The sequence below is a fragment of the Mytilus galloprovincialis genome, chromosome 7 (genome assembly GCF_965363235.1).
Source record: "Mytilus galloprovincialis chromosome 7, xbMytGall1.hap1.1, whole genome shotgun sequence".
Taxonomy (NCBI): Eukaryota; Metazoa; Mollusca; class Bivalvia; order Mytilida; family Mytilidae; genus Mytilus; species Mytilus galloprovincialis.
This window is the reverse complement of record NC_134844.1, coordinates 97831710-97848246: the sequence shown is the minus strand read 5'-3', so window position 1 is coordinate 97848246 and position 16537 is coordinate 97831710. Positions and strand designations below refer to the sequence as shown.

Genomic DNA, 16537 nt, shown 5'->3' with positions numbered 1-16537 from the left:
TATCGTATCAATTGGGAGATATATACCCCGTATGCAGGTGCTGCTGGAATGTTGCTACTTAGAAATGAAAAGTTCACAATTGGAAAGCTGAAATCATCTCTTTTGTCGTAAAGTTTTGTTTTCAACCGACCCTTATTGTCAATTTCTAGATGTAAGTCAAGATATGAAGCCGACTTAACTGTATCTGTAGTATCCTTTATCTCTAGTTCGATTGGATAGATGAGTTCCACATAGTCACCAAATTTTGAATTGTTTAGTGAAAGAACATCATCTATATAGTGGAAAGTAGAGTTAAAGGATATTGTTATAAAAACTATCTATAATTTGTATTCATTAAAGCAGCAGTTTGCTTTGCATTTTAATTGTATAAATAAACTTACATGTAAAACAGATTCAAATGCTTGTCTTGCACCTTGGTCGTCTGTGTCATTCTTACGCCAAACGGCCTCTGTTAAAACTTCGTCGTTCAATTGTTGCCATGTATATAACTGCAATAGGGTTATAGAAAAATCAGATGCAAACCCTTATCAAGCATTCCACGCCTAACAGTCATGTTTGGCAAACATTTGTTATACAGTCACGTTTTGCCAAACATTGGTTAAACAGTCATGTTTTGCCAATCATTGGTTATACAGCCATGCTTTATTTTCATATTTAGGTTCAGTTTAACAAGATATTACGATCACTTTTACGGATGTAATTTGAATCCCGAATTCTTCTAAAAGCTTTCTTGAAAATGTTCTATCCATTCACGAGCAATACATCGATGGATCATATTCCAATGAGTAAAATATGAACCGCTTACTTTTACAGAAAACACTCATTAGTCCATCTCCGGATGTTGTCGGTTCAAGTTGCTATACTTTTTGTTTCTTTTATTTTAAGCATTAATGTTAACTTTTTTAATACCTCTGTTGTATCTTCATTCATTTTTGTAAACATTTCGGAGGCAGATAATTTATTAAAATCAATTAATCTCTTTTATTTGTTATAAATAAACTCATCATATATATATATACCAGGATTAAATTTTGTATTTACGCCAGACGCGCGTTTCTTCTACAAAAGATTCATTATTGAGCTCGAATCTTATCTCAAAAGCTCGAATCCAAAAAAGTTTAAAAGGCTGAGGTACTAAAAGAGGGACGAAAGATACCAAAGGGACAGTCAAACTCATAAATCTAAAACAAACTGACAACGCCATGGCTAAAAATAAAAAAGACAAACAGAAAAACAATAGTACATACGACACAACATAGAAAACTAAAGAATAAACAACACGAACCCCACCAAAAACTAGGGGTGATCTCAGGTGCTCCGGAAGGGTAAGCAGATCCTGCTCCAAATGTGGCAACCGTCGTGTTGCTTAAGTGATTACCAATCCGGTAAATAGTCTAATTCGGTAGGTCATATTCATGAAAGGGAAGGGGATTGTAGTTACGACGTAAGTTAGAAGAGCATTAAGGACCAAAATTCCTATAAATTTTGCAAAGTACAGCTGAGGAAATCTATTACTGTGGAAGAGAGCCTTGATATTTCAAAAATTCAAAAGTTTTGTTAATTGTTTATTTATAAATATGACCATATCAATGATAATTCATCTTGACTTGGCTGATGATAAGGCAACAGTAGTATTCCGCCAAAATACATAAATCTATTGAGAGAAAATAACAAATCCGGGTTAGAAACCAAAACGGAGGGAAACACGTCTTATACATGTTACATAAGAGGAGAATAAACACTCAAATGCAACACAAACAGAAACGAACTATAATATAACAATAACCGTTTTCCGACTTGGTACTACACTTTCTTATCATAATGGAAAGGAATGAAAATAAAATTGTATACATTTGTGAGCTACAAGTGCTTTTCTGTATTTCCCTTCACTAAGAATGCTCGAAGCCAAGATATTAAAAGCGATGTTGTTAACTTACATCTCCATGAATACATAAAAAAGCAAAATCCCCACTGGACATCCCAAGTCTGTGTGCAACCACCATATATCTTCTTAGTGTGTGTTTAGGTACAGCAAATATCAAAACTGAAAAATATGTAGTATTATCAAAGAAAAAGTAACTTTCTAAATAGCACCAGTTGCTTTGTTGTCTTTTAGAAGAAGATTATTTTAGTTCTTGTCGTTCTTACCAAATACATTTTTTATTCAACATCAAATATCTTCAGGCGGAAACCAAGTTGAAATGGAACGAAAAATTAAAAGCTCTTTGTTGGAGAAGGCGATAAATGATTACTATAATGTTTACTAAAGTAACAAACATTTTAAAGTTTAATAGAAACAAATAAAACGAATATTTTCTTCTCAATTACGAAGTGTTTTATTTTAAAAACACCATTTGCATAAGTTTTTAATTTATTACATAGTAATGCAGAACAATTAGATATTAAGTCGACGACATGAGTATCTATCAAGTTGGATGTAGAAAATACATAACCTCCTATTTTTTTTAATTACCACGGACAGAGAACATATCAATCTATTAGTTCAGTAATTTTTTTTGTCTGCCCTTCCAGTATGTGACTCCAGAAAAGATTCCAAAAAATTGGTAACAGTTTTATCGAAAAGAGAAAACCGAGTGCACCATTTTATGTTAGGGCGTGTTTGAGATGTATAAAAATTTTAGTCTTACATGTAGATGTCTATTGTTATAATTTGTGAATACTCTTAGATCTGTACTTTCTGTCTTTGTTGTGATATATAAATAGCCGACCACTTTGTGTTCTTGTAAGATGTATTTCTGTATGTACCTAACCGTTGAGATAAGCTTTGTTCAACTGATTTTTATAGTTGTTTCTTATGTTGTATGCATTGTTTCAAAACTGGATCAGTTTTTGTGGGAGGTCGGCCTCTTTAAATAAGTTTTTAAAAACTCTGCCACATTCTGCATGTCCCAAGTCATGAGCCTGTTATTCAGTGTTTGTCATTTGTTGCTCATTAGTTCATTATTTTGTACATAAATTATGTCATTTCGTTTGAATTGTTTTACATATGTCATTTTGGAACCTTGAATAGCTTTGCGGTATGGGCTTTGCTCATTGTTAAAGGCTGTATAGTGACCAATAGTTGTTAATTCTATGTCACTTGGTCTCTCTCGGAGATTTTTCTCATTGGCAATCAAACGGCATCTTTTTTTTTGCTGGATATCTCTTTCTTCTTTAAAGTTGGCGAAGAGTTTGTTGATTGCAATACAAAGGGAATATGGAGAGTTGTATCATTGGCACTCACACCACAGCTTTCTATATCTATTGAAAAAACAACCTTTAAGAGTGATTCTTGAAAAAGCTGATCTGGTTTAATTCTAGACAGCAGCTTCGTTCTTAATAAAGAAAGTTGTTGGGTTCAAGTGAATTTGACGTTGGGTGTTAGCAGTCTTCAATAGTGTATAGACTGTTGTATTATTGTCTTCTGACTTCCCTAGTAAAATCGTAAAGACTAGTGTCAACATCTCTCCTTCAACAAGTTCGTGTAACGGGTAGAAGTTGATACTTTTTTTTAAATTGCATGCATTTTTTCTATATTTATTCAAAATATTTGCAGAGAAAAAGTTTTTAAAATTACAGTATTGATATTTGTTTTATGAATAACGTAACATTGTAGCTGATATATTTCTTGAATCAGAAATCTTATATTTTCTTTAATCAAAAGTGTGTTTTTTCTAATAGTTTAGATATGCTAGATATCAATTAAGACCTACTTACTTCTTGGCTAGATATCAATGAAGACCTACTTACTTCTGGGCAAGATATCAATGAAGACCTACTTACTTTTGGGCTAGATATCAACGAAGACATACTTACTTGTGAGCTAGATATCAATGCAGACCTTCTTACTTGTGAGCTAGATATCAATAAAGACCTACAAACTTCTGGCCTAGATATCAATGAAAACTTTCTTATTTCTTGGCTAAATATCAATGAAGACCTACTTACGTATTTGCTAGATATCAAAGAAGACCTACTTACTTATTTGCTAGATATCTATGAAGACCTACTTACTTCTTGGCTAGATATCAATAAAGACCTACTTACTTCTGGGCTAGATATCAATGAATTCCTACTTACTTCTGAGCTAGATATCAAAGAAGACCTACTTACTTATTTGCTAGATATCTATGAAGACCTGCTTACTTCTTGGCTAGATATCAATGAATTCCTACTTACTTCTGAGCTAGATATCAAAGAAGATCTACTTACTTATTTGCTACATATCTATGAAGACATACTCACTTCTTGGCTATATATCAATTAATTCCTACTTACTACTTTGCTATATATCAATGAAGACCTTCTCACTTCTTGGCCAGATATCAAAGAAGACCTACTTACTTATTTACTAGATATCTATGAAGACATACTTACTTCTCGGCTATATACCAATGAAGACCTACTTACTTCTTGACTAGATATCAATTAAGACCTACTTACTCCTTGGTTAGATATTAATGAAAACCTACTTACTGCTTGGCAAGATATCAATGAAAACCTACTTACTTTTGGCTAGATATCAATGAAGACCTACTTTACTCTGGGCTAGATATCAATGAAGACCTACTTTACTCTTGGGTAGATATCAATGAAGACCTACTTATTTCCTGGCTAGATATTAATCTACTTACTTCTTGAGTATTTACGAACTTGCTGAAATATACTTTCGATAACACTTTCTTCCATCCTCTCGCTAACTTCGTGTGTACTTTTAATGGTCGTGTCTTTATTTTCTGCAATGGCTACTGCTACAGCCACATACGGTGCCGCCTCGTCATGGATCATAGAAAATCTATTCCATTTAAACATTTTTGAAACATATCGCATCACATCAGCTGAAAGTATAAAGTATAAATGTTGAATATACATCAACATTTGGCAGGTAATTTCGTACATTCGTCAGGTTGAAGTTTTATGTTTAAGTCGTTATAACGACTTAGCTAATCTAAATCTATCTCGTTATAACAAGTTAGCAAAGTTGTTTAAACGAGTTAGCTAAGTTTTTGCAACAAGTTCGCTTAGTCGTGTAAACAAGTAAGCTAATTAGTTATCAAAGGTACCAGGATTCTAATTTAATACGCCAGACGCGCGTTTCGTCTTCATAAGACTCATCAGTGACGCTCAGATCAAAATAGTTATAAAGCCAAACAAGTACAAAGTTGAATAGCATTGAGGACCAAAATTCAAAAAAAAAAAAGCCAAATACTGCTTATGTAGTCTATTCCTGGGATTCAAAAACATCGTTAGGTCGTTTTAACAAGTTAGCTTAGCCGTTATAACGACCAAATAAAAAAAACATCCACCTTGACACTTACCGACTTCCGTACGTTCGATTCTAAACGTTATCGTCTATAATTGATAGTTTTTTTGTTGAATTAAGTTCAGTGGTTTTCCCCGAACTTCGGCAATTACCGCTCATACAAAATTATGTTCACAGTTAAAATGAAGAAATGTTAATAAATACAAATTGTGACATGCACAATAAACCTGAACAAAACACTTTGAAGACTTTCTCTCAAGACAACAAATGACATACTCACGCAGCTTGTTTAACGGTCCGAGCAATCGAATTAATGTGGAATAAATTGTTCTGTTACGGAATTCGATATCGTTTGACACCCAACCAAATACAGGTCTTCTCCAATAGGAAGCTAATTGTGCCACTCCTCGCATAGCTTAAATAAGAGAAATTGGATGTGTTAATGACAGCTTAACATGTATAGAAAACATCTCTTATAGCTTAAATAAGATAAACGGGATTTGTTAATGACAACATGTATAGAAAAGGATTGTCTAACTCCTCTCAAAGCTTAAATAAGATAAACGGGATGTCATAGGCGGATCCAGGGGGGGGGGGCTGGGAGGCCGGGTCCCCCTTTCGTGGGAAAAATTTGGTTGATTATATATGGAATCACTGAAGCATGACTGGAGAGCGCCCCCCCCCCCCCTTCGGTCAGTCAGCGGGCCCCCCTTAGGAAAAGTTCTGGATCCGCCACTGGATGTGTTAATGATAGCTTATCATGTATAGAAAAGGATTGTCTTACTCCTCTCAAAGCTTAAATAAGATAAACGGGATGTGTTAATAATAGCTTAATATGTATAGAAAAGCTAATTTTGCTACTCCTCTCATAGCTTAAATAAGATAAATAGGCTGTGTTAATAATAGATTAAACATGTATAGAAGAGCTAATTGTGTTACTCCTCTCATATCTTAAATAAGATTAACGGGCTGTGTTAATAATAACTTAACATGTATAGAAAAGCTAAATGTGCTACTCCTCTCATAGCTGAAATGAGATGAACGGGATGTGTTGATGATAGCTTTAAATGGTATATAGGGATAGTCTTAAATAACTAAATATCTCATAGGTTAAATACGATAAACGGGATGTGTTATTGATAGCTTAACATGTATAGAAAAGGATAGTCTTAAAGAATTAAATATCCCATAGCTTAAATACGATAAACGGGATGTGTTATTGATATCTTAACATGTATAGAAAAGGATAGTCTTAAAGAATTAAATATCCCATAGCTTAAATAAGATAAACGGGATGTGTTTTTGATATCTTAACATGTATAGAAAAGGATAGTCTTAAAGAACTAAATATCCCATAGCTTAAATACGATAAACGGGATGTGTTATTGATATCTTAACATGTATAGAAAAGGATAGTCTTAAAAAACTAAATATCTCATAGGTTAAATAAGATAAACGGGATGTGTTATTGATAACTTAACATGTATAGAAAAGGATAGTCTTAAAGAACTAAATATCCCATAGCTTAAATACGATAAACGGGATGTGTTATTGATATCTTAACATGTATAGAAAATGATAGTCTTAAAGAATTAAATATCTCATAGGTTAAATAAGATAAACGGGATGTGTTATTGATAACTTAACATGTATAGAAAAGGATAGTCTTAAAGAACTAAATATCCCATAGCTTAAATAAGATAAACGGGATGTGCTATTGATATCTTAACATGTATAGAAAATGATAGTCTTAAAGAATTAAATATCTCAAAGGTTAAATAAGATAAACGGGATGTGTTTTTGATAGCTTAACATGTATAGAATAGGATAGTCTTAAAGAATTAAATATCCCATAGCTTAAATATGATAAACGGGATGTGTTATTGATATCTTAACATGTATAGAAAATGATAGTCTTAAAGAATTAAATATCTCATAGGTTAAATAAGATAAACGGGATGTATTATTGATAGCTTAACATGGATAGAAAAGGATAGTCTTAAAGAACTAAATATCTCATAGGTTAAATAATATAAACGGGATGTATTATTGATAGCTTAACATGTATAGAAAATGATAGTCTTAAAGAACTAAATATCTCATAGCTTAAATAATATAAACGGGATGTGTTATTGATAGCTTAACATGTATAGAAAAGGATAGTCTCAAAAAACTAAATATCCCATAGCTTAAATAATATAAACGGGATGTGTTATTGACAGCTTAACATGTATAGAAAAGGATAGTCTTAAAGAATTAAATATCTCAAAGGTTAAATAATATAAACGGGATGTGTTATTGATAGCTTAAAGAACTGAACTAAATATCTCATAGCTAACAAACTATACAATGTTTATTATCTTAAAGAACTGAACTAAATATCTAATAGCCAACAAACTATACAGTGTGATTATCTTAAAGAACTTAACTAAATATTTCATAGCTAACAAACTATACAATGTGATTATCTTAAAGAACTTAACTAAATATCTAATAGCTAACAAACTATACAGTGTGATTATCTTAAAGAACTTAACTAAATATCTAATAGCTAGCAAACTATACAGTGTGATTATCTTAAAGAACTTAACTAAATATCTCAAAGCTAACAAACTATACATTGTGATTATCTTAAAGAACTTAACTAAATATCTAATAGCTAACAAACTATATAGTGTGATTATCTTAAAGAACTTAACTAAATATCTAATAGCTAACAAACTATACTGTGTGATTATCTTAAAGAACTTAACTAAATAGCTCTTAGCTAACAAACTATACAGTGTGATTATCTTAAAGAACTTAATTAAATATCTCATAGCTAACAAACTATACAGTGTGATTATCTTAAAGAACTTATCTAAATATCTCATAGCTAACAAACTGTGCAGTGTTCATTATCTTAAAGAACTTAACTAAATATCTAATAGCTAACAAACTATACAGTGTGATTATCTTAAAGAACTTAACTAAATATATCATAGCTAACAAACTATACAATGTGATTATCTTAAAGAACTTAACTAAATATCTAATAGCTAACAAACTATACAATGTGATTATCTTAAAGAACTTAACTAAATATCTAATAGCTAACAAACTATACAGTGTGATTATCTTAAAGAACTTAACTAAATATCTAATAGCTAACAAACTATACAGTGTGATTATCTTAAAGAACTTAACTAAATAGCTCTTAGCTAACAAACTATACAGTGTGATTATCTTAAAGAACTTAATTAAAAATCTCATAACTTACAAACTATACAGTGTGATTATCTTAAAGAACTTATCTAAATATCTCATAGCTAACAAACTGTGCAATGTTCATTATCTTAAAGAACTTAACTAAATATCTAATAGCTAACAAACTATACAGTGTGATTATCTTAAAGAACTTAACTAAATATCTAATAGCTAACAAACTATACAGTGTGATTATCTTAAAGAACTTAACTAAATAGCTCTTAGCTAACAAACTATACAGTGTGATTATCTTAAAGAACTTAATTAAATATCTCATAGCTAACAAACTATACAGTGTGATTATCTTAAAGAACTTATCTAAATATCTCATAGCTAACAAACTGTGCAATGTTCATTATCTTAAAGAACTTAACTAAATATCTAATAGCTAACAAACTATACAGTGTGATTATCTTAAAGAACTTAACTAAATATATCATAGCTAACAAACTATACAATGTGATTATCTTAAAGAACTTAACTAAATATCTAATAGCTAACAAACTATACAGTGTGATTATCTTAAAGAACTTAACTAAATATCTCATAGCTAACAAACTATACAGTGTGATTATCTTAAAGAACTTAACTAAATATCTCAAAGCTAACAAACTATACAGTGTGATTATCTTAAAGAACTTAACTAAATATCTCAAAGCTAACAAACTATACAGTGTGATTATCTTAAAGAACTTAACTAAATATCTCATAGCTAACAAACTATACAGTGTGATTATCTTAAAGAACTTAACTAAATTTCTCATAGCTAACAAACTATACAGTGTGATTATCTTAAAAAACTTATCTAAACATCTTATAGCTAATAAACTATACAGTGATCATCTTAAAGAATTATGCCAAATCTATACTGAGGTTTAAAATAGGATTTTCTTAAAGCACTATACAAGTTGTCTGATTATTTCTACAAAGCTTTCTAAATTGTATACAGTATGATAATCGTAAATAATATCTCATGGTGTACACAATGATTAAATATTAAAAACAATGCTGAATCTCTCATAGCTAAGAAAGTATTACATAAGACTATAATAGAAAGCTGAGTGAAATCTCTCGTAGATCACAAAACATAAAATAGAATAAGAGTATCTTAAAGAATTATGCTTAATATATCATTGCTATAAAAGTATAACAAAAGAACTATCCTCAATTTCTCATTGTTTCATTTGGTCTCTTGCTAACAGTTGTTTCATTGGTAATCATCTTCTTTTTTTATTTACAGTTTCACATAAACTACTAGCATACAAACTTCAAATTGACAGAGTTGATGTATCAGTCACAAATTGATAGGCTTTTACCGGTGAATTACTGGCCCCTGACTTGAGACAGGCACATATAGACGGTGGAGGGGTTAAATATGTTAGTGAGAGAAGAACAAATACAAAAGTTTAGAACTAGTACCTTTACAATCACAGAATTAAAACATTATTTGAAATATTATACATGTTAGGTACGATGCATATGACACAACATTGAAAACCGTAACGATTATGTAACTAGCATCAATGTGTTGGAGCTTACCCAAGCAAACGTTGTTTTTCTTCTTTATTCCGACCAAATCGTGTTTTACAGAATCTAGGTAAGATAGTTTACCATTGCTCCAATTTAGTAAATACATTTGAAAATACAAGCAAAAACCCTGAGGGAGTCTTGTGAACTACAAATAAACTCATCATAGATACCAGGATAATAAAAATTATATTTACGCCAGACGCGCGTTTTGTCTACAAAAGACTCATCATGGCCATTGTTATATTATAGTTCGTTTCTGTGTTTTTAATTTTAATGTTGTGTTTCTGCTGTGTCGTAGTTTTCTTATATTTGATACGTTTCCCTCAGTTTTAGTTTGTTACCTGGATTTGTTTTTTTTCTCTATCGATTTATGAATATCGGACAGCGTTATACTACTGTTGCCTTTATTCATCAGTGGCGCTCGAATAAAAAAATGTTAAATGGCCAAATAAAGTACGAAGTTTAAGAGCATTGAGGACCAAAAGTTCCTAAAAGTGTTGCCAAATACAGCTTTAGTAATCTTTTCCTAAGGTAGAAAGTCTTAGTATTTCAAAAATTATAAATCATGTAAACAGTAAATTTTAATTATTAACATATCAATGATTAGGGCATATTGCGTTCATCTATTTTCTTATCGCGCATGCACATCAGGCACTCTTAGCAACCTATATTCACCAGCGTGCGCTGAATAATCGTCTTATCTGAAGTGTTATTTAAGGGATGACTGTAATAGTTTTTCTGTCTAAGAAATAAGATAAAAATGTGGTGCACACTGAAGAACTCGTGTAGCAGGTTATTTAACAGTGTGCACCCCATTTTCTATGTTATTTCGAATAGACAGAAAAAAATATTACAGTCATTTCTTATAATCTAAATCAAAATTCAATTTTAATCCGTAGAAAACCATGAAAAAACGTTGATGACGCCACGGTCACATGACTAAATTATGTCTATGGGCTGATAACAACGTCAGCCAATCAGAAGACGCGTTAAATCCAAAATTAAATTATTACTTTTATATGACATAAAAATAGAAAACAATTACAGTTTGACTGTGCATGAAATGAGCAAAAATCGTTTATTTTCTTTGTCAAATAACATAAAGTAACTGAACGAGTTTAATTTGCAGCGTAAAGCCCCATATCAGACATTATGAACAACCACATTTGACCTTTTAACAATTTTTCAGTCTTAAAACATGTGTTTTTGACATTGCATTTCCCTCTGGCTTTAAAGAAAAGTTGATGTACTTGAACATAATATTTCAAAGTGTCAGTATTACGTAAGAGATTTTAAATAAAGTCACTGTTGAACGTCACAGTCAGTTTTATCAAAACAATAAAGACCAAATATAGGAGCATGTAACCACAGCACAAAACAATATACCAAATATAGGAGTATGTAACCACAGTACAAAACAATATACCAAATATAGGAGTATGTAACCACAGTACAAAACAATATACCAAATATAGGAGTATGTAACCACAGTACAAAACAATATACCAAATATAGGAGTATGTAACCACAGTACAAAACAATATACCAAATATAGGAGTATGTAACCACAGCACAAAACAATATACCAAATATAGGAGTATGTAACCACAGTACAAAACAATATACCAAATATAGGAGTATGTAACCACAGTACAAAACAATATACCAAATATAGGAGTATGTAACCACAGTACAAAACAATATACCAAATATAGGAGTATGTAACCACAGTACAAAACAATATACCAAATATAGGAGTATGTAACCACAGCACAAAAAAAATATAGGAGTATGTAACCACAGTACAAAACAATATACCAAATATAGGAGTATGTAACCACAGCACAAAACAATATACCAAATATAGGAGTATGTAACCACAGTACAAAACAATATACCAAATATAGGAGTATGTAACCACAGTACAACACAATATACCAAATATAGGAGTATGTAACCACAGTACAAAACAATATACCAAATATAGGAGTATGTAACCACAGTACAAAACAAAGTACAAAACAATATACCAAATATAGGAGTATGTAACCACAGTACAAAACAATATACCAAATATAGGAGTATGTAACCACAGCACAAAACAATATACCAAATATAGGAGTATGTAACCACAGTACAAAACAATATACCAAATATAGGAGTATGTAACCACAGTACAAAACAATATACCAAATATAGGAGTATGTAACCACAGTACAAAACAATATACCAAATATAGGAGTATGTAACCACAGTACAAAACAATATACCAAATATAGGAGTATGTAACCACAGTACAAAACAATATACCAAATATAGGAGTATGTAACCACAGTACAAAACAATATACCAAATATAGGAGCATGTAACCACAGTACAAAACAAAATACCAAATATAGGAGCATGTAACCACAGTACAAAACAATATACCAAATATAGGAGCATGTAACCACAGTACAAAACAATATACCAAAATATAGGAGTATGTAACCACACTACAAAACAATATACCAAATATAGGAGCATGTAACCACAGTACAAAACAATATACCAAATATAGGAGTATGTAACCACAGTACAAAACAATATACCAAATATAGGAGCATGTAACCACAGTACAAAACAATATACCAAATATAGGAGTATGTAACCACAGTACAAAACAATATACCAAATATAGGAGCATGTAACCACAGCACAAGTGTACTTTCTGTTCCTCTATTGGAAATCTGTAAACAATTAACTTTGATGAAAAAATTTAAAGTCATATTTGGCGAATTGAAGTATTTTTTTTTTTCATTGAAGATTTTTAAAAATCGTAACATTATTGATCCTTCTTTTAAACATTTTCAATATTTGTTGGCACAATATTCACATCATTGTTAGTCCGTATTGGAAATATTGACCCTATATTCACATTTGATGTATGTAATACACCATTCAGATCAAGTCCGTATTGAAAAAGTTGGATTATTTAATAAAAGTGTTATGAACTGGCTGTTTCTTTATTGGCACTGGTATAGATTCTCGGTCAGCTGTATTGGCCCTTGAATCTCTACCAGTGCCAATACAGAAACAGCCAGTTAATAACACTATACCATCATATTACCTTCTCCAATCATATCTAATATTATCAGATTATTACATGGCATTTTTCATATCGCATGTATTATCAGCCCTAGGTTCAATATCAGCCCAAGAGCCGCATGGCTCGAGGGCTGATATTGACCGAGGGCTGATAATACATGCGATATGAAAAATGACATGTTATGATCTTTTTATCATATGCTTCAACAATGGAGAAAAATAACAGATTCATATATTGATCCTTTTACATGCTACCCAAATCATGCACATAGAAGTTAAAAAAGTGAAAAGTTCACCCACGTCGGACCCAAAATTTAGTACATTCGATATGAAATATTTTTTTCAACAGAGAAGAAACATATTTTAATATGGACGAATCGACAAAAGTATACATAATGAACACTGTTTGGAAAAGTCAACTATTTAAAGTAACTTTAAAGAAATTTGTTTTTTAGTTGTTGTTTTTTTAATTTTTTTTTTATTATTTTACACAATATACTTTCCAGTACCCAAATAATTGTTTTGTACACTACTTTGTAATATTTTTACATAGAAAACATAGCATTGAAGTGTATTTTCCAGAATTTGCCGAATATCACCGGAATGCCATGCTATAACGTTACAGAAAGGCATATGATAACAATCGAAGCATGTGATAAACTTTTCATATCAGCCCGCTAAGCACCAATTCGAAAACATATGGAATTTACGTTAATTTAATGCTATTATCATACAGTAAAAATCAAATGTTATGTAGTCTAAGTATATGATAATACAGTTTACCATACATATACCACATTGTTATGCCTTACTAATGGCCCTACTTAGGGACATTATGTCTTTAGGTATGTGCGTTTGGTCGTTCGTCTGTTCGTCTATTTCTTCTAATTTTAATACAAAAAAAATTTGGCCCAAATTTCACGGTCCACTGAACATAAAGCATGATAGTGCCCGCATCAGATTAAAGTGTTTGGTCATGGTAGTTTTTGATAAATTTGAAGTCCAATCAACTAGAAACTTTGTAAACAGGTTCCTTATGATAGATCTTTCTAATTCTATGCCAAATTAAAGTTATGAACCCCAATTTAACGGTCCACCGAACTAAATATGATAGTGCGAGTAGGGCATCCGTGTACTATGGACACATTCTTGTGTAGAATTATAAGCCTATTTATATTTGAAAATTCGGGAATCAGGACCCCTCCGACCACCCCTAAAATTAGCCTTAGTCGGTCTCAGTCATTTATACAAGATTCATTTCCTACCACTGGCATGTTAATAAGGCTCTCAAAAGAAAAAGCACCGTATGGATCCGATTGTCCTAGAAGCATATTTTATTACACTAATAATGGTCTATATATAAGTAGTTACATTTATTTCATGTTTGAAGCGGTGTAAATTTTTAATGCTGCATTGTAGGCTTTTTGTAGCAAAGGATAAGAATAATTGAGGCCAGAAACACGAAAATAGTTGAATTTAACAGAAAGGAAACAAATGTCGAACTTTGGAAAAAGGGAGAGGGCTTTTGATACCTTTTATGAAATACTCCATACATAGTTATCTTTTACAAACATCATCCTACAACAGTCCACAAGCTGTATATGCCCGCGATTTCGCGGGTGTGTTCTAATTTATATTTGAAAATTCGAAAGGGGAGTCAGTGCAAACAAATTCGATTCTGAGACACAAAATACATACAAAAAACATATGTTATCCAAATCTTCAACTTATACAATCCATATAAATCAGTGTTTTAGTAATTCCCAATTGGTCAATACTCTAGCTTTACAATGACCACTCTCTGTACGTATGTAAATATACTTCTAAGATCAACCCAAAATCTTAGCCCTTGTATATCAAATCATTAGAACTATATATATATGTACTTACCAGATGAGCATGGTGGCCCCAGGAATAAGTCCGGCTCAAAGTTAGATTTTGCACTGACAGTAGCTGCTAAAGCAGACTTTTGATTGCAGTCAGAGTCGTACCACTTTACTCTGAAAAATTAAACAAATGTTAAGCTATTCCTCCAAACAGTCATGAAACTTGTTTACATGTTCCTTTTTACCTACCAAATAATCATGTAATCTGACTGTTGACTTTTCTTAGAACTTTGTAACATTTTTAATCATTCCTCTTTACTTTGAATCGTGAACCCTGTTAACATTTCTATTTACTTCGTATGAATCGTGAACCCTGTTAACATTTCTATTTACTTCGTATGAATCGTGAACCCTGTTAACGTTCCTATTTACTTCGTATGAATCATGAACCCTGTTAACGTTCCTATTTACTTCGTATGAATCATGAACCCTGTTAACGTTCCTATTTACTTCGTATGAATCATGAACCCTGTTAACGTTCCTATTTACTTTGTATGAATCATGAACCCTGTTAACGCGTTATTTTTTTTTTACACCGTATATATTATGAACCCTGTTAGCGCGTTCCTATTAACTTCGTATGAATCATGATCCCTGTTAACAAGTTCCATTTCACCTTTCATGGGAAAATATAACCTGTTAACGCGTTACGCTTTACCTTGTATAAATCATGAACCCTGTTAACACGTACCATTTTACCATTTCAAGAATCAGGTAACCTGTTAACGTTTTACGCTTTCGATGAATTATCTTACCATGTCTTTTCAAAAAATCAAGTAACCTTCGAACATGTTTCTCTTCTCATATTCGTAAAGTATGTAATTTGTTAACACGTTCTCTTTACCTTTATAGCCTGTTAACACGTTCTCTTTACCTTTATAGCCTGTTAACATGTGTTCACTACAAATGACGGTTATATCAATGCATCTTTTATTCAAAATTCCCTAGAACATGATTTTTCTCAAAATACAATTTTGAAAAGGTGTATTTCAAATCTTTCATTTAACAAATGGTTCCATCTGATAATAAATTATCTTTATACGGGGAGTAACCTCATCAGCTGTTTCCGTTAGTATAGTGTACAAAGATATAACTCCTAACTTGTGTTTTTGTGAAGTATTAATGTATACATGTATAACAAAAGTAAGACATTGAAAGTTCAAGGACAATATTAATATTATTCGAATCGTATAAATCATTTCTTACAATAAAACTGTACTACAATACATTAAGAATAGGAATGTTCCAGTACATTGTTCTTTTAAGTTTTAACGAAAGTGATTTTTTTAACCTACAATAGTTAAGTATAATGAATTAATTTGAATAACGAAAACTTTAAATGTAAGGGATTGAATTTTCGGCTCTCTCTTGGCACCATTTGTGACTATGGTCTTGAGAAACGATGATAGTCCGTCAATGGCTAACAAATGTTAAGAGAGAACAATATCTCTTGCACGTAAAAGACAACCATGTAGATTCCGAAAAAGAGCAGGTGTATGCGCCGCTGCAAGGCAGGACTCGCAAC

The 16537-nt window shown here is 31.6% G+C and overlaps 1 protein-coding gene across 1 annotated transcript in view; it reads right to left on the bottom strand.

Annotated features, from left to right (window-relative positions):
- Window positions 1–16537, bottom strand: part of LOC143084055 (atrial natriuretic peptide receptor 1-like) — a 61136-nt gene that overhangs the window by 31512 nt on the left and 13087 nt on the right. Inside the window, exons 2-6 of the mRNA XM_076260469.1 lie at window positions 15017–15126; window positions 5544–5678; window positions 4635–4838; window positions 1938–2044; window positions 381–488 (exon numbers count right to left, since the gene is read on the bottom strand). Of these exons, the coding sequence (XP_076116584.1) occupies window positions 381–488; window positions 1938–2044; window positions 4635–4838; window positions 5544–5678; window positions 15017–15126 (664 nt within the window). The remainder of the gene's footprint in view (window positions 1–380; window positions 489–1937; window positions 2045–4634; window positions 4839–5543; window positions 5679–15016; window positions 15127–16537) is intronic.